This window comes from Opisthocomus hoazin, chromosome 21 (genome assembly GCF_030867145.1).
Source record: "Opisthocomus hoazin isolate bOpiHoa1 chromosome 21, bOpiHoa1.hap1, whole genome shotgun sequence".
NCBI classification, from domain to species: domain Eukaryota; kingdom Metazoa; phylum Chordata; class Aves; order Opisthocomiformes; family Opisthocomidae; genus Opisthocomus; species Opisthocomus hoazin.
Genome location: NC_134434.1, coordinates 2,263,778 through 2,283,302, shown reverse-complemented (window position 1 = coordinate 2,283,302; position 19,525 = coordinate 2,263,778). Strand labels below are relative to the sequence as shown.

At 62.0% G+C, this 19,525-nt stretch overlaps 2 protein-coding genes across 5 annotated transcripts; one reads left to right on the top strand and one right to left on the bottom strand.

The window, feature by feature from the left end:
* Nucleotides 1–81: 81 nt before the first annotated feature.
* Nucleotides 82–5,196, top strand: NAT9 (N-acetyltransferase 9). Of its 3 annotated transcripts, none has more exons than XM_075440740.1 (7): nucleotides 82–102; nucleotides 927–1,013; nucleotides 1,811–1,920; nucleotides 2,846–2,986; nucleotides 3,210–3,269; nucleotides 3,454–3,548; nucleotides 3,639–5,196. In XM_075440740.1, exons 2-7 carry the CDS (start codon nucleotides 937–939, stop codon nucleotides 3,864–3,866), a joined length of 711 nt encoding a protein of 236 aa, XP_075296855.1. In that variant the 5' UTR covers nucleotides 82–102; nucleotides 927–936; the 3' UTR covers nucleotides 3,867–5,196. The 3 variants fall into 3 exon arrangements, with proteins under 3 accessions (XP_075296855.1, XP_075296854.1, XP_075296853.1); XM_075440739.1 differs by lacking the exon at nucleotides 82–102 and adding an exon at nucleotides 112–145; XM_075440738.1 differs by lacking the exon at nucleotides 82–102 and adding an exon at nucleotides 166–768.
* A 2,045-nt stretch (nucleotides 5,197–7,241) lies between these two features.
* NHERF1 (NHERF family PDZ scaffold protein 1) lies at nucleotides 7,242–17,655 on the bottom strand. Of its 2 annotated transcripts, none has more exons than XM_075441114.1 (6): nucleotides 17,229–17,655; nucleotides 10,599–10,760; nucleotides 9,643–9,796; nucleotides 9,051–9,091; nucleotides 8,478–8,576; nucleotides 7,242–8,390 (listed from the first exon to the last, which is right to left on the bottom strand). In XM_075441114.1, the coding sequence occupies exons 1-6, from the start codon at nucleotides 17,610–17,612 to the stop codon at nucleotides 8,211–8,213; spliced, it is 1,020 nt and encodes a 339-aa protein (XP_075297229.1). In that variant the 5' UTR covers nucleotides 17,613–17,655; the 3' UTR covers nucleotides 7,242–8,210. The 2 variants fall into 2 exon arrangements, with proteins under 2 accessions (XP_075297229.1, XP_075297230.1); XM_075441115.1 differs by having other exon boundaries at nucleotides 7,242–8,375.
* Nucleotides 17,656–19,525: the final 1,870 nt, after the last annotated feature.

Sequence of the window (19,525 nt, the reverse complement as noted above, 5' to 3'; positions counted from 1 at the left end):
AGCTCGCCCACCGCGATTGGAGTGACGTCAGCGCCCGCGGGGGAAGGGGCGGGGGGCGGGAAATGGGCGGGGAGATGACGTAACCCGTTTCGGAGCGGGGAGGTAGGTGGGGCCTTTGCGCATGCGCGGAAGGGCGACGCGGCAGGTAGGCGTTTCCTCCCGGTGCCGGGGCTCCGCTCGGCCCTGGGCCCTGCCGCCCCTCCGGACCCGGGGCTCCCCTCAGCCCCGGGATCCCCTCAGCCCCGGGTCCCCTCTCAGGCCCCGGGACTCCCCTCAGCAGCGGATCCCCCCTCAGGCTCCAGATCCTCCCTCAGGCCCCGGGACTCCCCTCAGGCCCCAATATCCCCTCGGGCCCCGGGGCTCCCCTCAGCCCTGGATCCCCCCTCAGGCCCCGGGACTCCCCTCAGCCCCGGATCCCCCCCTCAAGCGCCAATCCCCCTCAGGCCCCGGGACTCCCCTCAGCCCCGGATGCCCCCTCAGGCCCCAGATCCCCCCTCAGGCCCCAATATCCCCTCAGGCCCCGGCGCTCCCTTCAGCCCTGGATCCCCCCGTCAGGCCCCGGGACTCCCCTCAGCTGCGAATCCCCCCTCAGGCCCCATTCACCCCCCAGCCCGGCTCTCCCCTCAGCCCCAAGGCCCGCAGTGTGGTGGAGCAGGGCACCTCCACCACCGCCTGGGTCTTGAAGTGTTGAGTGGCCCCTGTCAGAGCAGACCCCCAGCCGATGTTGGGCCTCTGGGGGCACTCGGCACCCATGCGGCCCTGCCCCAGGTCCGGAGGAGCTTGGGGGCGCGGGAAGGTCACTGGCGGGGGGATTGGCGAGAGCTGGGGCCTGTCTGCACAGTGAGAGCAGCTGAAGGGCTCCAGGGGTGCTGTCCCAGCCCTCAGCCTCGCTGGAGACACAGCAGGGTGTTGTGTCTCTCCCTCAGTGCAGAGGCCATGAAGATTAACCAGAATACTGTGCTGCAAGGGCAGAGGGTGACCCTGGTGCCATACACTTCTGCACACGTGTCCCGGTACGTGGCTTGTGTCCTGCTCTGATACTCTTGCACTGTCTGATTTCAGTTCTCTTTTTAAAGGAGCACGGTGTTCAGAAAGGACACTGGCTTGACAGCTGCAGGGCCCTCTTCCCCCTGGGAGCTGCACAGCAGAAAGAGCACTTATAGAAAGGCAATCAGTTTTGCCCTCTGTGCTCCGCAGCAGACATCCCTGGCAGGTCTGTGCTGTTTGCCAGGTCTGCTGACAAAGAGAACTTCGTCAGTGCCACCGTGTACCCACAGAAAGGGAAATACCTGGCTGTGAGTGAACCGCCAGCAGTTCTCTTGTTCATTGATGTCTTTCTCTAATGACAGTGGAAGAGCAAAACTTCAGTGTGTAAAGCCAGGTGGATGTTTGATAAATTAGAAGCAGGCGTGCCGGCAGTTTGTAAAGTGTTGGCCTGGGCAGCTGCAGCCTCAGCACAAAGATGCCAGTATTAGTCATGTTGTCAGTGTGCAGGAGATGCGGTGTCGATCTCAGTTGGGATGAAATGCGCCAGAACTCAAGTGTTCAGTACTTTTAGAAACATCAGGTTTGCATTGAGCACTCTTCAGACAAAGCTACAGGACAGACAAACTTGCTAGATTTCCACAGAGAACACTGATTCCTGTGTTAGGTAAGGGAGAGAGGCTTGCAGATAATTTTAAGTTGCCATGAATGCCAGGCTGGTGTTTCCAGAACTCATTAATAGCAGCCTGACCCTTAGAGCACTTGTGGAAATCAGACTGCGATGCTGCAGCTCAGGCAGTGACCTGGCTCCGGGTCCTGTTGTCAGGTACCATGAGTGGATGCAGTCAGAGGAGCTGCAGCGCCTGACCGCCTCTGAACCCCTCAGCCTGGAGCAGGAGTATGAGATGCAGCGCAGCTGGCGGGACGACGCAGACAGTGAGGATCTTAAACGTTTCCTAAGGGTGGGTGGGAGTGGTGAACAGGTCCCTTCTGTCCTGCCAAGGGCCCACCGTGGGCTGAGAGCACCCGATGAGTGGGCTCTGCTTGCTGAAGCAGAGGGGTTGTGAGACCTGCTGCGACAGCAGCTTTGAACTGGCTTTCTGTTTAGAGCTGGTGTACGCTCAGGGAAGTAGAAAATGTCCAGGGCTTTTGATGTCCATTTTATGCAGTTTTTCAAAGATTATGGTGATTTACTTCCCACAGCATTATCTGCTGAGCTGCTGCTGCACAGTCAACACTCCCCAGGTCTGATTGTCGTAAAAATGTGGAAAGGGGTTGTTTTTTTCCCTGAGAAATCGAATGACTTTATAATTACCTGGTTGAGGTGTGTTGACTGAATTGGTTCCCTGGCTCTCCTGCAGGTAATGAATCACTGCCCATAAAAGCCTGGTAGAAATATAGTGAGCTGCAAAATACTGAAGCTGGCAAAGACCTCAGTCTGGAACATTTGTCTTAGCTGGCATTAAAAGCCTTACTAAAAGCAAAAATAACATGCACTAGGTGAATCACTAGGTCTCAGTCTTTTGTGCACCAAACAATTCTTTGCCCAAACTTGCTGCTGAGTGAGACAAGGAAGGGAGATGTCAGACATGGAATGAAAGTTCTCGTGCTCCTGAAATAAGCTGTTTCTAGTCTTGGTATCTGTGTCACCCTCACAGTGGGTATTTCAAAATATTTCTTACATTTCTATGGACGGGAGCAGGCACACTTGGTGTGGGAAGCCCAGTTAGTAGCTCTGTCACTGTTAACGTGGAAACTGTTGTTCCTCTGCCCATTGCATGCCTTTAATCTCATCTTTCAGTAATTTGTGAACAATTCTCAGCACGCCCTGAAAATGCTGCTATGTTTTTGTTTTCCCCAGAGTGCACCTTCATCGTGCTGGACGCGGAGCGGTGGTCCGGGCAGGCGCGTGCGGATGAGGACTGCATGGTGGGGGACGTGAATCTCTTCCTCACCGACGCTGAGGATCCGACTTTGGGCGAGATTGAAATTATGATTGCAGGTCAAGTTCTGCTTCCTCGCTTGGACCTTTGTGTCCGTGGCTAAAGGCAGCTGCAGACAGATGTTACAAACAGCAGCTTTTTACTCTCATTGCTTTACCATGGCTGTTCAGTTCTCATCAGCATCCTTTGCCAGTCCAGGTCACAGTCACTTCTGAAAAGTGCCCGGCACGGCTGATTTGTCTCGCGTAACTGGATGCTGACTTCTGTGGCTGTCTCTTTCAGAGCCCAGCTACCGAGGCAGAGGGTTTGGCAAGGAGGCAACTCTGATGATGATGTCCTATGGTAAGGGTGGCTCAGTGCATGGGAATGGGAGTGCAGTCAGGATGTGATCTGGCAGCACGTATTCCCAGTGATACAGACAGGGTAGCAAGGGGTGCATCTGCCCCAGAATTGGAGTCCTGTGCTTTCGTAGATGTGGCAGTTGAGCAGGTAATAGAAATGCTTCTCTTTCCAACTTGTTTTGCAGGAGTGAGAAACCTGGGGATCACTAAATTTGAGGCTAAGATCGGTCAGGAAAATGAAGCCAGTATCTGCATGTTCAAAAAGCTTCATTTTAAGGAGGTGCGGTAGCAGCCTGTCTTCTACCCAGAGAACGCGAGCAGCGTTTGCCCTGTGACTGGGACTGAGATGCTTTTCTTCTGCACGATACAGGTTGCTGCGAACAACGTTTTCCGAGAGGTGACACTGCGGCTGGATGTCAGAGACCAGGAGAGACGATGGCTCCTGGAGCAGACGAACCACGTGGAGGAGAAGAGCTACGCTGAGCTGAAGCTGCCAGCTGGGCTGCTGGAGACCCGACAGACACATCCAGACCCAGGCCTGGTTCCCAGGGGGGAGTTGGACGCTGTTGTGTGGTCTGGGTGTGGAGGACAGCAGTGAGCCAACGCTGCTCTTGACCGTTTTGATCTGCCGCCTTTCGGTTCTTTGCCATCCTGTCAACTTCGCACCTTGATGCACCAGCCAGGATTACTGCCTGAAATTTGGACCTGGAGAACAGCCACTAATTCACAGGCTTGCCTAGGAATGACTGTAACCTTAACACGCTGTTGCAGCAGAGCCTAAAGTCACCAGCAGTTAATGGATTCCTGGTGTGACCAGTTTCTGGACAAGCAGCACCCGCTGACCCTTCTTCCGCTGCCCTTAGAGGAGGATTCAGCAGCTTAACAGAGGCAGTCTCCGTGCGCTGGTAGCTCAGTCTGTTTTGAATAAAAAAACCTGACAAAAATCTGGTGTTTCCCCAGAGCTATGTGGGAGCAGTGGGAGCTGCTCCCTTTGACTGGTGAAAGGGTGGTTAGGAGTTGTGAAGGACAGCAGAGCAGAGACTCTCTGAACCCTGATTTCTGGGGGGCACTGCCGGGTCCTGGCAGCGAGAGGCCCAGCTGTGGAGGGAGCACAACCAAAGGGCAAGTGCTGTTAATGTGATGAAAATTATTGGTATTGGCTGACCGAGACGGGAGCGGAGCCTCGCCGCGATGGCTGCGTCAGGAGGGGCACTGGCAGCTGCAGGAGGCTGCTGCCACAAAACCCCTTGCTGAGGTTCAGGGCGTGCTTTGGACCTGGAAACCTCAGGCCGTGAGTGAAGGGATATCGCACTGCATTTTACCAGGCTGCTTTTATGAAAGCAAGGAGGAGAACACAGCTGAAAGGAGACAGAACAGCGATCCCCTTCTTCCAGGAGCGCAGGACTTGCTCTGCCGAGTCAGGAGGCTCTGTTCACTGCTCTGTAGTAAGATGGGGGGGGGAGGAATATATCTCTTACTGAGGGCGGATATATTTAGGGCAGGAGTTAGCTGCCAGCCTCCGCTGTGGGATACAAAAGATCTGTTGCTGGAGGAGAGGCTCTTGCCTGACTCCCACTGGAGAGACTCTTTAATGCAGTCACTGAGCCTGACCTTTCCTGCCCTGCACCGCGGGGAAGCTTGCTCAGAGAGGCCAGAAGGTAAGGAGGGTGACTGACACTCCTGCCTGTTTTCCCCCTGCAATAGCAGCCGCAATGGCTAATTCCAGACCAGAAATTATTTGCTCCAATTGCAGAGTATCAGGTAATAGCTTTCAGATTTGCCCGAGGATGCATTTATCCAAGATTGGTAAACTGTGGAATTTTTAGTGTTGCTATGCCTGTATTTTTAGGGCCTGGGGGTTTTAGTTTTCCGATTTTAGTTTAATTAAATACATCATTCCTGTGACTAATATTAAAACCGAGCATGGCGACAGCGTATCATGGTATAAACAAGTACTTAGCGTGGATTTAGTTGCAGCAAAAGCTTTGTGCTGTATTAAAGTGAAGAGCGGCTCTACTTCCAGCTGGGATTACCGTGATGAAGGCTACTAATCCTCGTGTTCTTCGTCACCTGCTGCAGGCAGGAGTGGATTCTGTCCCCCAGAATGAGATTTGCCGAACCTGCCGGGTGAGCTGCCCGCTCTGCGCTCCGTCCGTGCCGTATTTCATCCCTCTGCCAGAGCAGCAAGGTCGGACTGGCAGGAGAGGGGTAGCTGGGGCAGGATTTGCTCCGCTAAAAGGCAACAAAGGTGGGAAAAATAATTTCTTTTAACCTCTGCTGCCAGGGCCGAGGGGGGCACAGTGAAACCGTGCTCTCTTCCCTGGCCCCAGTGCGGCTCCCCGTGCCCGACCGGTTGCTCCGGAGCCGGCGAGCACCCCGCTTGGCATCCCCGGTCCCCCGGCAACGCCGGCACGCTCCCCCACCTCCACAGGCGCCTGGGAAAAGCCTTTGCCCTGGAAACCTGAAACAAAGTTGGGTCTGTCCCGGAGCTACGGCCCTCCCCCGGGTAGGGGGACCCGGCCCGGCTCAACCGGGGTTCCCACAGGGACCAGTCCCCAGGCTTCTCCGACTGGGTAAAGGTGCAAAATATGTGACCAGGACACACCGGGTGCCCCCACCCCTGCCCTGCACAGGCAGCCCCAGCCCGCAGCATGGCACCCCGTCCCAGGCAGGGACACCCTGCATGGCCCAAGGAGGTGTGGGGGGACAGCAGGGGACAGGGGCACCCTGCGTGCCCCAGTGGGGTGCAGGGGGGGACAGAAGCTCACCTCCATTTGGCAGCATTGCTGCAGAGGACACGGCAGGTTGAAATGGGCTCCCCCAGGTCCCAGGGGGAAGTAACAGCCTACATGTCCCCTGCAGATGTGGTGGCCTTCGTCACTTGGGCATCCCTTGAGCTGCAGACCTCTGTGACAACTCATCTGCGCAGGTGGAGGGGCTTGTCTGGAGGCTTGGAGTGCGCAGAAGGGGAGGAAGCGAGGATGCCAGGCAGAAGCCAGGGGTCCACGGCATGCCATGGCCACTGCCAAGAGCGCTGCCTTGTCCCCCAGAGGCCACTGTCCCACCCTCCCCAGTGCAGCCGTGGTGTCACCAGCCCTGCCAAGCTACCCAACCGCAGCATGGCCCCACGCTCACCCACCACGGTAGCATGGCTTAGCTTGGCCGCATATAAACTGCCCCACAGGGGCTTAAACATCACCCAGGGAAGCAGGGAGGGTGACGGAGCCCCGGGGGCATCCCAGCCCCCAGCACCATCACCAACCGCACGCTGAAACACCTCTCTGCCCCACCTTCCCCTGCGTCACTCCCCAGACAGGGCTAAGATCCACAGAATCGTTAAGGTTGGAAAAGACCTCTAAGATCATCAGGTCCAACCGTCACCACCACGCCTGCTAAACCATGTTCTGAAGTGCCACATCCACACGTTTTTTGAACCCCTCCAGGGATGGGGACTCCACCGCTTCCCTGGGCAGCCTGGTCCAATGCCTGACCGCTCTTTCAGTAAAGAAATTTTTCCTGATATCCAATCTGACACGCAACCCTCTCCCCACAGGTCCCCCCCCTGCCTTCCCCCAGCCCTGGATGCCACCCGGGGGCTCAGGCTCACCCCAACCCCCCCCCCCCCCCTCCTCGAGAGGGGCTGGGGCAGGTTTGGGCTACCCCAGCAGAGCTGCCACCCTCCAGCCAGGCCAGCAGACACAGATTAGAGCCTCACACCACCCCTCCTGCACTGCCCAGGGGATTAGAGCCCTTTAATCACCCCGAGGCATTAACCCGCACTGGGACCAGCCGGTCCTTCCCCAACCCCTCTGCCTGGCCCCACTGGGTGCTGAGGGCACCCAAACCAGCCCCAGTGTCACCCACCACTGGGAGCACTACCTACCTCTTGCCCCAGCACCGGTGGGATAGGGAGCCCCCAGTAAGGCCCCACATATCGGTGGGCTTCGGAAGGATTAACCTTAGACCGGACACGTGAAGTCAGGAAGGTTTATTCCAGTAAACAGAATTTCTCTTGAGCTGGACAGTACAACAACACCCGATCGCGAAACACAGAAACAAAACATCCACAGGAAGAATTTCCACAAAATACATTTAAAAAAAAAATAACAGTGTGATTGGAGAACTCTTATTTTGGAAAAAAACAGAGTCTATTGAGAAGCCTTTAAATTAAACAGTGTTGGATTCAAACCCTGATCAGCTCTGTCTCCAGGAGTGAGCAGGAACAAAGGAGATAATTATTGCTTGCTGTGCTGGCTCCAGACACCCTCTCCTCTCCCAGAAGAGCCCCGGGGCAGGGTACTGGGAGCTCCCTGCTGTGCTGGGTGCCCGTGTCCCTCCTTGAACCCCCTGGGACCCAGGGGTGAAGGGACAGGGTCATCATGGACGGAGCTTGCCAGGCCGGGGTCAAACACCCCGGGGAGGAATCGCTGTGGTCAGTGGCCGGGCAGGTGGGGTTTGCTAAAAGTCACTAAAAGCCTCAGGTTTTGCAGTTAAAGGGCAATTTGTGGGGCAGGGGGGTGCAGGACACTCAAATGGAGATGGGCATTGGGGTGAGGGAAGACCAGGGAGCAGCAGGGATCAAAAGTGTTGGGCATGGGGCCACCCCAAACCCCCGACCCCCCCCAAACGCCTGGCTGGTGCCTATGGGGGTGTGCAGGGCTTCAAGGCAGGGCTGGAGGAGCACCCTGGGGATGGGCTCACAGGAGAGGGCACCCCCCCAGCACCCCCCAGCTCTCTCCAGCCTAAAACCACCGCCCAGGACCCCGCTGCAGGGATGCTCACTGGCCACCGAGCCCCATCCCTCAGGTCAGGGTGGTGGGGAGCAGCCCTGCAGCCCCGCCAGGAGCCCGCAGCAGGGAGGAGAGGGATGCAGGAGAGGTTGGTGCGAAGCCGGGTGGGGGTCGGTGGACCCTCGCCCTCCTCACCACCCCCCCCAGGGCCTTCACAGGTTGCTGAACAGTTCGTTTTTCTTGCTCCAGTCCATCTGGGGTGCCCGCTTGCTGGTGCGCTTCTGGTGCGCCCGCTCCTTGGCCACCGCCAGCGGGATGTCGAGGTCCAGGAGGGAGCCGGGTGCCGAATGGCGCTTGTCACTCTCCTGTGCATCAGGCTGGGGGGTGAGAGGCTGCGTCAGCCCCGCCATGCCCCCCCCCCAGGACAGCCCAGACCCCACTCTCCAGCTACCACCTACCCCTGGCATCCCCAGCCCTACCTTGCTGTGGGTCTCGCCGGAGTCGGGGGACACAGACAGCGGCCTGGGGCTGGGCGGGCTCTCAGACACCGAGTTGGACCGTGCTTCTCCACCGTTTTCCTGGGAGGGGGCAGGGAGGGAGCGTGAGCAGGGCAGCTCCAGCCCTGGGGTTTGGGAACGGCCCCTGGAGCCGCAAAAGCAAAATCCGTCCTCCCCACACATAATCCCCTGCGAGCTCCAGGCTCATAAATACCTTCCGTGCGGCCCGTCCGGGGCGGGGAAGGATTAAAGCCCAGCCTGACTGCCCTGGCTTTAGCGGGAGGAGGAGGAGGAAGGCGGCTGCAGGGCTGGATGCTACTTCCCTGCAGCATTGGGGCTCCCAGCCCTGCAGCATCATGAGGATGAGGAGGAAGGCAGGCATTGCAGCCACCTCCATGACACCCCACCCCACAGGCAACCCCCTTCCCGGTGGCACCAGCTCTTGTGTGGCAGCCCAGGAGCACTGTGGTCCCTGGTGGCATCACCCACTCATGGGCAGAGGGGACACCTGAGACTGGCCTAGATGGGATTAGCAGCAAGACGAGGCTCTCTTACCTTCCCTATGTCACCATTGGCAACTGGTTCTGGCAAGGGACCTGCAGGGTGAGGACACAGGTGCTGGGTGAGGATGCATGTGCTCTGTCCCCTCCTCCCCGTGTCCCCTCATCGGGGGGCACAGCGGTGCCCAGCAAAGGTTGCACGTGGCCAACACTCACCCAACACCGCCCAGGTCCCGAATTTGTTAACCCACCCCTCGCAACAGCCTGCAGCACGGGGGGATGCTGCCAGGCACATCCCCATGGTGACAGCCATGATCTGGAGTCCAGCGAGACCCCCCCATCGTCCCGGGGACCACCATATAACAGGAAGGGGGCCACAGCTCAGTTGAGGTTGTGGAGGAAAGCAAAGGGGGGATGCTGCCTGTTTGCTCCCCAAGCCATAAACCCTGCCAAAGTGCAACCCCGCAGAGCCCACGTTGGCCCCACCGCCCCAGTACAGGGAGACACCAAAGCTGGGTGACTCAGCTTGGCCCCAGGGTGATGAGACTTCCACCTCCCAGAGCTCAGGGATCCCCTTAGCACCCCCCATGTTTGGTGACAAGGTGACACAGAGCTGGCAGAGGTGGCACAAACAGCCCCCAGCCCACCTGCCAGGTGCTCCTCCGACGGCACCACCTTGCACTTCTTGAAGAACTCATCCGTGAGGACGTCCACCACCAGCAGCCTGGTCTCGTCGCCGCCCGCCTTGATGGCTGCCACCACGTCGGCGTGCTGCTTGCCCTCCATGCACACCCCGTTCACCTGCAGGCACGGCACCACGTCACCGCTGGGGCCGGGGGACATCCGACCCTCAGGAGCTCCACCGAGGGGCCGGGTATCAGCCCTGGTACCAGTCACTACCCCGGCACAGCCACCCCACAGCCCCTGCAGGTATCTGCAGCCTCGCAGGGATTAGCGGTGAAGCCAGCAAAACCTCATTAAAAGCAGATTTTCCTGCGAGTGATTAGCACGGGATCGAACAGGCAAAGCTGGCAGGGAGCACCCAGCAGGGCACGGAACCGGGGCTGGCGCAGGAGGTGGGCAGCACGGGCAAGGCATAAAGCCCTTGTGCCATGGCACGGTCCCCAGAGACCCCAGAGTTTCACCCCAGAAGAGGCAGCAGCCCCACACCCTGGTGAGCAGTGGGGTTGGGGCTCAGCCAGTCCTTGCCCTCGTGGGTCACCACCCCACCCACCACAAACCCTGTCCCCGTTCCCACCCCGGTCACGGCCGGCAGCAAGGCTTGGTGCCACCATGCACCTTGTCCTCAGCCTGCCCCACCCCAGGGACAGCCCAGGGACAACTCCTGCACCAGGGAAGGGACAGTGCTACCACTGCTTATCCCACAGCCAGCTCATCAGTGCCCAGCCCCAGCCCTCCGCGGTGCTGCTCCCGCCGGCTGCGCCCTGGGTGGGGACCGGCAGGCTGGCACAGGTCGGGTGGCTGTGCCGTGAGTCACCGCCGACGCCGGGGACACCGTTCCAGCGAAGGACACCTCCCTCCGGGGCACCGAGACGTGAGGAGCACCGAGCTTTTTGGGGAGACTCCTCCTGCCCCGGCGTACCTCGACGATGCGGTCCTGGGGGGCCAAGCCCGACGCCTCGGCCGGCGAGTCGGGGTCGACGGCACGCACGTACTGCCCCGGGCGGCTCTTGTCGCTGTGCAGGTTGAAGCCGTAGCCGTTGGGGCCCTTCTTCATGCAGCACAGCCGAGGCCGGAGCTCCTCCTGCAACGGGACAGCCCGTGGGAAAGCCGCTCCCGGACCCCCCCCCCAACACCCAGGGGCAGCACTGGGACCACCAGACATCTGCTCGGGTGGCAGGGACATCATCCTCGGGTGGCCACCTGCACCCACAGACACCTCGAGTTGGGACACAGCGTGCCAAAACACCCTACGAACCCAGGCTCTACTTAATTAATTACGTGCAGGGCACACTAATTGCAGCGAAACGTTAGAGAAACACGTTATTATGTGTGTCCCCAGACCACACTCTTCCTTTTGGGATCAGGGTTGTAACAGCCACGTGAAGGCGGAGGAGGAAACACAGCCTGGGAAGCTCCCCCACCCCACCCGGGAAGCCTCTGCTGACAGGGGAGCCTCAGCTGCCAGAGCAGACCCCCTCCATCACCCCCTCAAGCTCCAGCCTCCCTTCACGGCAAATCCAGCAGTGGGACCTGTGGGACCCCCACCCCAGAGCACCCTGCAGCCGTTGCTGGCAGGGAAGGGGCACAAGGAGCTCAAGCAGGGAGCCAGATGGAGCAGCCCCGATACCGAAGCACAACCCAATGCCCCAGCACGACCCTACATGATTGCAAAATGAGAAACCAGCTTGACCGGGGCGGCGTGACAAGGGACATTCACCTCTCCAGGAGCCAACACCCAGCTCATCTGCGCCCAGTTTCACCCTGACCCGTGGATCGACCAGTACCCAGAGCCAGGGAACCCGACTGGGGCAGCCAGGGCCCCCCACGAGCCCTCTAACAGCGCAATTCCCCACACTGCAGCAGCGGGGGAAGCAGGAGCATCCCCAGGAGCCTGGCAAACAGGAGCTGCCTTCGCTCGCCCAGCGGGATGCCTGGGAAGCATCAGAGGAACAGGCAACACGAACGAGCTGCCTGCACACAGCGCTGTCGGAACTGCTCCGACCCCAGCACTCAAACACCACTTCCAGATAACAACAATATGGAAATGGTTTGATCCTGCCTTGACCGTCAGCTCCTGGGCTTTGGTAGGGCTCTCCCAGCAGCCAAGCCACGCTCGAGCTCCTGAAATGTTCCTCACCAGGGGGGGAGTTAATATTTATTCTTTCTTCTGAGATTGTTTGTTCTCCTTTGGTATCCAGAGCATCACTAGGGAGGTGCACGGCAGGAATTTCCCCTACCATACCTGCACCGTGCTGCTCTTTACCCCCTGTACAGCACGCTCGCTTCTTGCTATGAAACCCCCTTTGCCCCGTGCCAGGAAAGCCTGGTCCCCGGGGTGCTGGCACCCCATGCCTGGCAGCACCGCGGTGGCACAGGGTCCCGCGCGGGCCGGGGTGACGCACTGGCAACCTCCAAGCCCAACGCTGAGATAAAACCCCGTCCTCTTGCACAACGCTTTCCTGCGGGGTCAAGGCCGGCTGCCGCCCCGGCGCCGCTCGCCAACGCCCCGGGGAGGGAGGTGCACCCAAGCACCCTGCCGGGGAGCGAAGGTGAGCGCGGGATGTCGCGGCGCTGGCAGTCACACAGGGCCCGCTGCACCCACGGCTCGGCTGGGCAATGCCCGGGGCAACAGCCCGGCTGCACCCCGAGGAACTGGTGGTGTCTCCTCCGCAGGTTCCCTGCCTGGGTGGGTACGGCAACACCTCGACTCTGCTCCAGCCACCCCTGGCTCCCCCGTGCTGGGGGGGCTCGGCTGCGGGCTCTGCCCCAGTCACAGAATCACAGAATCACAGCATGGCAGGGGTTGGCAGGGCCCTCTGTGGGTCACCCAGTCCAACCCTCCTGCTGAAGCAGGGTCACCCAGAGCAGGCTGCACAGCACCGCGTCCAGGTGGGGCTGGAATATCTCCAGAGAAGGAGACTCCACAGCCTCCCTGGGCAGCCTGGGCCAGGGCTCCGTCACCCTCAGAGGGAAGAAGTTCTTCCTCATGTTCAGACGGAGCTTCCTCTGCTTCAGTTTGTGCCCATTGCCCCTTGTCCTGTCAGCACCACTGAAAAGAGCTTGGCCCCATCCTCCTGACACCCACCCTTCAGATATTTATAAGCATTTATTAGGTCCCCTCGCAGCTTTCTCTTCTTCAGTCCCCGTTCCCGGGTGGCAGCGGGTTCATGGAGCACCCAAGGTGCTGCCCCCTCCACCCAGGCAGCAACCCCTAGCGAGCGTAGGGATGGGGAGCCCCGAAGCAAGGCCAAGCAGCAGGAGCTGGTGGAGCCTGGAGGAAGGCAGCACCTCCCCGGGTTCCCCAGCCTGGCCCCGGGAAGGGGGTCTGGGCTCTGCGAGCACCCACGCTCCCGGTGCCCTTGGCAGCACCACGGGGTTGCTCCACACCGATAGCTCGGGACAAAGCCGGAGGGAGCACCCGGCAAGCGGCGCTGGCAGCGTTCCCGGGCGAGGAGGAGAAGGAGGAGGGAGGACTTCGCTCCCACCCATTCCAACAAAGCCCTGGCAGCCCGGGCTCCCCGAGACACTGGGGCCATGAGTTGGGGTGGGGGGCTGGCCCTGCAGGGCAGACAGATGCCTCGGGGCAGGGGGACAGGTCATGGCAGCGAGGGAGGCACCAAGCAAGGCAGGAGCCCCCGGTGCGATGGCAGCCCAGCCGAGCCGCGACCCGGCCCCCCAGGAACCCCCGGCCAGCGGCTGGCAGCTCCTCCAGCCCAGCGTGCCAGGCCACCTTCAGCCTCCCCAGATCCCTCGTGCCGGCAGAAACCCTGCGGGCAGCCACCGTTCTGCCTCCCCGAGAGAAAAACATAAACGCATCCGATCCGCCGGCGGCCGTACCCAACCCTGCAGGATCCCCCCCAAAGCTGTATCCTGCCCGTCCACGGGTGAGCACCCCGCAGTTGGGCACCCCTCCAGCCCCAAAGTGCCCCTGGCCAGAAGGGACTCAAAATGAGAGAGTTTGGGGTCAACACCCGGGACGCAGAGCTGGCCCACGGCTGTGGAGCCGGGAGCTGGGCAGCAGGAGAACGGAAATGCCCCTGATTTCTATAAGCTTTTGCATCCTCTCCTCCAACGCCAGCAGCTCTCCCGCCGAGCTGGGGCATGGATGAGCTGGCAGAGCTTCATTAGGAGAAAATTACAGCTTCAGGTGGGGAGGGCGGTGAGGGGAGCCGGACTGAGCCCCCAGCACGGGCTCCCCGTGCCACCCCTCTCCTCTGCACCCAGGGGTGGCAGAGGGACCCTCTGCCTGCAGGATGAGGATGGGGAGCTCAGCGGCGTCACATCCCTAGTCCTGCCCTGGAACAGGACTTGGGGCACCTCCAAACACTTCTCCCTCCAGAAGCGTGCCGGACCATCCCTCCCCAGCACCTCTGGCCGCCCGGCAGGACCAGTCACCGCAGGGACACGGGGACCCCGACTGAACAGTGTGCCAGGACCCGCTCCCCAGCTCCCAGCAATTTCAGGACAGCTTTTGCAGCCCCAAGTCCCAGGAAACTCCCCGGAGCCCTACAAGAAGCAACAAGCCCGTCGGCAGCAGCACTCCGGGTTACTCAGAGAGAAACACAACGGCTCCGAGGACGCCCGGGCCAGCGAATTCACACGGGTGCCGAAGCCTGGCGCACGCATTCGGGCTTCATACAAAGGGGATGCAAAGCAGCCTCCTCACAGCATCCCCGTCACGTCCCGTTTGACTGGAGCTGCTTTTCATGCAGCTGCCTTGAGAGGAAATTTAATTCATTTCCTAATTAGACGCCAGCTACCCCCAGCGCAACGCTCCCAAATGGGGGGGGGGGGGAAATCTCCTCCCTGTTACACCCCAAAACCCAGGCCTGGGGGGCTCACCCGGGTTTTACCAGGAGGGGCAAGCATTGCTGGCAGGGAGAGCTCTAATTTAGCACTAAATTTGCAAGAGGGGAGCCCGGGGCCGGTAGCAAAATCCTCGCCCTGGCGAAAGCAGCCGGTGCCGCTCTGCTCACGCCGTGCGGTTTGCACGAAACTTTCTCAAGACGCTCCCGAGCGGCCGAAGCCTCCGGAAACGCAGGCGGGGGGAGGACAAGGTGTCAGGGCTCCCAGCCGAGCGCCGGGGACGGTCCCCGCGGCGCAGGGGCCCCGAAGCGGGGCTGGTCCCCACGTTCAGCCACCCAGCACCGACGCCGGGGGTGTACAACGGCCCCCTCGCTGGCTCAGCGCTGCAGAAGCGGGGTGCACGGATCAGCTCCCCGGGTGCCTCCGGAGAGGCTCGAAATCTCCACCCCAGCATCACGGGGATTTGCATGCCCGGGGTTTTATAGAAATGAGAAGGGAGCCCATGAAGACACCCCCCGCCCCCCCCAAAACCTCCTCAGCCCATGCCCAGCACTGGGAGCCGCAGGGGTGTCGACCCCCATGGCACAGGGAGGGTCCTGACCATGCAGGACCCAGAAGGGTTGCGGAGGGGCTGGATCCTGCTCAAGGGTGGGAGATGTTAAACCCTCGCTCGCCCCATGCAGGGTGCGGGTGCTGCTGGCTGGCTCTCCCGGGCAGCAGTGTCTCCAGGCTCATTAAGCAAATAAAGGCACGTCCAGCCCGACAAAGCAAACAGGACTCTGACACATGCAAACCTCCCGCTCCCCACCGCAGCCAGCCTGGGGGAAGCCCACCAACCCGTGGGACTGGGACCGGGCCGTGGGGGCTGCAGGGGGACGGGGCAGCGGGAGAACTGGCACGCCAGCACATTCCTGGCTCGCCGTAGAGGAATCCCTGTCTGCCCGCTCCGGCTTGGCTCAGCATCTCGCCCGGCATCTTCCCACCCTGGGCAGTGGGTGCTCGGCTAGGGCGACGTCTCCAAACCTGCTCGGCTTTGCTCTGCTGCCTTGAGCCCTGCCCCCCAGCCACCAGATTTCCTGCTACCTGTTGAGAAACCGTCCCGGGCCATGCAGCAATGTCACCCTGTGTCACCCACTTCCTGCTCCCGCGCAGAGAGAAACCGCCCGCGGTAGCTCTGCATGGTCTGCACCCCGAGCCTGCCCCCCACAACTGCGGGGTGTCTCCCGCCGGGGCTGCCCCCCAAAACCCACAGGGCATCTCCAGCTTCCCAGGCCCTTTGCATCGCCCCGGCCAGCACAGCCTCTGCACGCAGGTGGCTGCCCTGTCCCCCCTGGGGACTGCACGTCCTCAGCCCCCCAGGCACGGCAGGGGACCTGCCCAAGCGACACGGACTACATCCCTTTTATTTTCCCCAGCCCACGGAGAGATCTGGGAGCAGCAAGCGCAGCACAGACGGTCTCGCTGGCCCCGTGACACAGGGGAGGGCAGGGACGCTCCCCCCACAGCACCGTAACCAGGCACAGGGCCAGACCCAAGGGACCAGGGATGCCACGGGGGACAGCGATGGGGGCACAGCCCGGTCGCTCCCACACGAACAAGCCCGGCAGGGAGGTGCCGGAGCAGCGCTTTGGCCAGGCAGCGGATCAGCCCGAACGGGGGCAACGAGCGGCCGGCACCGGGCTAAAGTCCAACAGGAGACACAGCTAATAAAAACAGCTGATCCTCAGCAAAACCCTGCGTGACAACAGCTCAGCAAAGCACCAAAGTCCACCCGGGGCTCAGCACCCGCACTGGGAAGGCCCCGTGGCACCAGCCCTTCACCAGTGCCAGAAGCTGGGGCTCAGCCCATCCCACCGGTCACCACCACGGCTGGTCCATGGGAGCAGGGTCATCGGAGCTCCTGAGCAGGTCCCTCACCCCAGGGACACCAGGAGCCTGCTTCCCAGGAAGACCATCCTCACCTCCGGCGTGACCACACACATGTTTTTGCTGAGTAAACAAAAAGCAGTATTCTCTCCGGCAGCCCAGAGCGGCTCTTCGGAACTGCTCCGGCCAGGAAAGGTCAGCTATTTCCCAATTCCTCACCTTTCTACGTGGTTTTGTTTGTGCAACCGCTACCTCCCCCGCGCCGCTTACGCCCGACATTCCTGAATTAGTGAGTGTCTGTAGATGGGGACCCAGCCATGGGATCAGTCCCCCCCGACCCGGGAAGGGCTTCACCACCTCCGCTCCGCAGCGGAGACCGGACCCGCTCAGGGCACGAGTGGCCACCTGCAGCCACAGCCCCCCAAAAACACCCTCTCCCGCAGCTTTTTTGGGTTGTATTTTGGAGCGGGTTAATGCCCTCCGCCCCCAGCCCAGCTCGTCGGAGCTCGCCCTTGCTCCCTGTTGCTTTTCTCACCCCGTTTTACCAGCCCTGGAGCACCAGGAGAGGCCGAAGGGGTCCGGGACACGACAGGGGGTCCCAACAGCCCCGCGCACCCAACGCGGCTGGTGGAGAAAAACGTTAAGCAAAAAAAAAAACCCTCAACATTTGAAATAAAAAAAATAAAAGAGAAAGAAAAGCAGCAGGGCGCGGCGGGAGCTACGTTCAAAGCAAAGAAAAGAAGAAAGAATCGAGAGTAAAAACCGCACCGGGCGCCCGGGGGAGGCCGGGGCAGAGGCGGCGGCTGCTCCCGCTCGCTCGGCTGGAAGGCGACGGCCGGTACCGGGAGGTCCCAACCCGCTCTCCCCGCCCGCTTACCCGCTGGCCGCCGCCGCCGGGCTCCCTCGCCGCGGGCTCCACCGGCTCCGGTGCCGCCTGCCCGGGGGGCTCGGTGCCCTCCCCGCCCCGCTTCTGCAGCTGCTCGTCGGCCACCGGATCCACGACGAGGAGGCTGACGGTCCCGGCGGCGGCGCGGATGCGCTCCACCACCTGCTGATGGCTCTCCCGCTCCACGTTCTCGCCGTCCACCTCCAGCAGCCGGTCCCCGGCCCGCAGCCCCGAGCGCTCGGCCGGCGAGCCCGCCTCCACCAGCCGGATGAACTGGCCCGGCTTGCCCTTCTCGCCGTGCAGGTGGAAGCCGTAGCCGTCCGGCCCCCGCTCCAGGCGGCACAGCCGAGCCGCGGGGCCCCCGCTGCTGCTCATGGCGGCCGCGGCTCCGCCGCCCGTCCCCGCCACCGCGCCGAGCGCCTCCGCACGCGCGGCCCCGCCGCCCGCCGCTCTTAAACCCAGGGGCGGGGCCGCCTGCCCGCCGCCCGCCAATCGGGGAGCGGGGCGGGGCGACACCCGCCACACAAGGCGATCCAAGGGGCGAGGCCATGCAAATTTTACGGGCTCTGTTATGCAAATCTGGAGGGGGTGGGGTTATGCAAATGTTGCGTCGCGCTGTCGGGGCCTGGCGGGCGCGGTGGCGCCGGGGTCCCGCGCGCCGCGTGGGGCCGCATCACTGCCTTCCCCCGCGGCCACCTCCGCCTGTCCCCGCCGCGCCCCCGCCGCGGGCCGGCTCTGCCCCCCACCCCCCCCCGGGGTCACCGCAGGCCGCCCCGAGGGTGGCTGGGGACCGGCGGGGCTCTCCCCGCGGGCACACCTCGGCGTTTCGGGGCCCTTCCTTCCCGGTCCCCCGGGGCTGGAGGGACGCTCGGAGCGTCAAAAGCGAAACAGAAACGCAAACCGAAACCGCGTGGGAAAGCAGCAGCGGGAGGCTGCGCTCGCCGGTGACCCGCTGCGCGGCGGCGGGGGGAGCAGCCCCCAGCCCCTGCTCGGAACGCTGGAGCTGGGGGGCCCAAGAAGGGGAGACCCCCGAGGGGGTTTGCTCTGCCCCGGCCCCGTTCACCGTCTGGGGAAGCCAAAGTGGCGGACGGGGGTTACAAGAGGGCGAGGTCCTGGAGCGCCGGGTTGGCCAGGGCAGGGCGAGGTGGCCATGGCGGGGCTGCTGGGGCCGGGCAGAGCTGGCCCCCGGCTGTCAGGGTCGTCCCGGGGAGGGTGGCATGGACGTCCCGTCATTGTCTCTTACCGCTGGGCTTCGGGGCCTGGCCAAGTTCAGGCTGGCCAAAGGTCCCCAGGGCAGCTGGCACCACGTTTAACCACGCTGCAGCAGGCGAGCAAGGAGGTGACGGCAGCCGCACGCCGCAGGACAGGGCCCTCCCGGGCAGCTCTGCGCCGAACCCTCCCCCTGAGCGGGACCCCAGCAGCCGAGAAACCCCCCCGTGAGCTGGGGGGTGGCCGCACTCCGGCTCCGTGGAGCCGAGCCGGGAGCGGAGCGTGGGCTCATTTGTTTCCTCCACTCGGCTGAGCGTTGGCCCGTGGCCGCTCGGTCCTGAGAAAGGCGGCAGAGAGGAATCCCACGGCGGCGGGTGCCTACGGATGGGAAAACCGGGGCAAGATGGGAAAACCGGGGCAAGCGTGCCATGGTACGGCCCCAGTATGGGGGGGGTCCATCGCCTGCGGCACCAGCGCGGCACAGCCCTCCCCTCGGCAGGGCTTTGTCAGCAGCGCGGCCGAGCGTGCTCGGCGGGGGGAAACGGGGAGGACACTTTTTAGGAACGCTGCCCCAAGTCAGGAAACAGAACCCAGCTCCAGGAGGGCTGGTTGGAGCACGGAGCCGCGATAAGGAAGCAAGGCAGCGGCAGAGGAAGCAGCCGGAGCTGGTTTTGGGTCCGGCAGCGCCGGCGGGACGGCAGGGTGCGGGCAGCACCCTTGCACCCCAGCTGCCTCCTCTGCCAGGGCCCTTTGTGGCTCGGCGTGACGTTCGGGGAGCTCAGGCTGGAGGTGGGGGGGGAGCAGAGAAGAGCCGACGTCTGTTTGTGTTGAAGCCATCCAGCATTTTTTGCAGACATCAGCCAAGCGGCAGCAGCAATGCCATTGGTGGGAAGACGGAGTTATTTGGGGAATGCTGAACTCCGCACCATGAGAACAGCAGGGGAGGAGGTTGGTTTTAATTTAACAGGCCCTGTTTACTCTTCCCCTCTCACCTTTGGACTGTCTGAAATGTGCAACGAAAGCCCCGGTGGGGAGGAAGGGGCCGTGGGTGCTTCCCCCTCCCCACGGCTGCTCCCAGG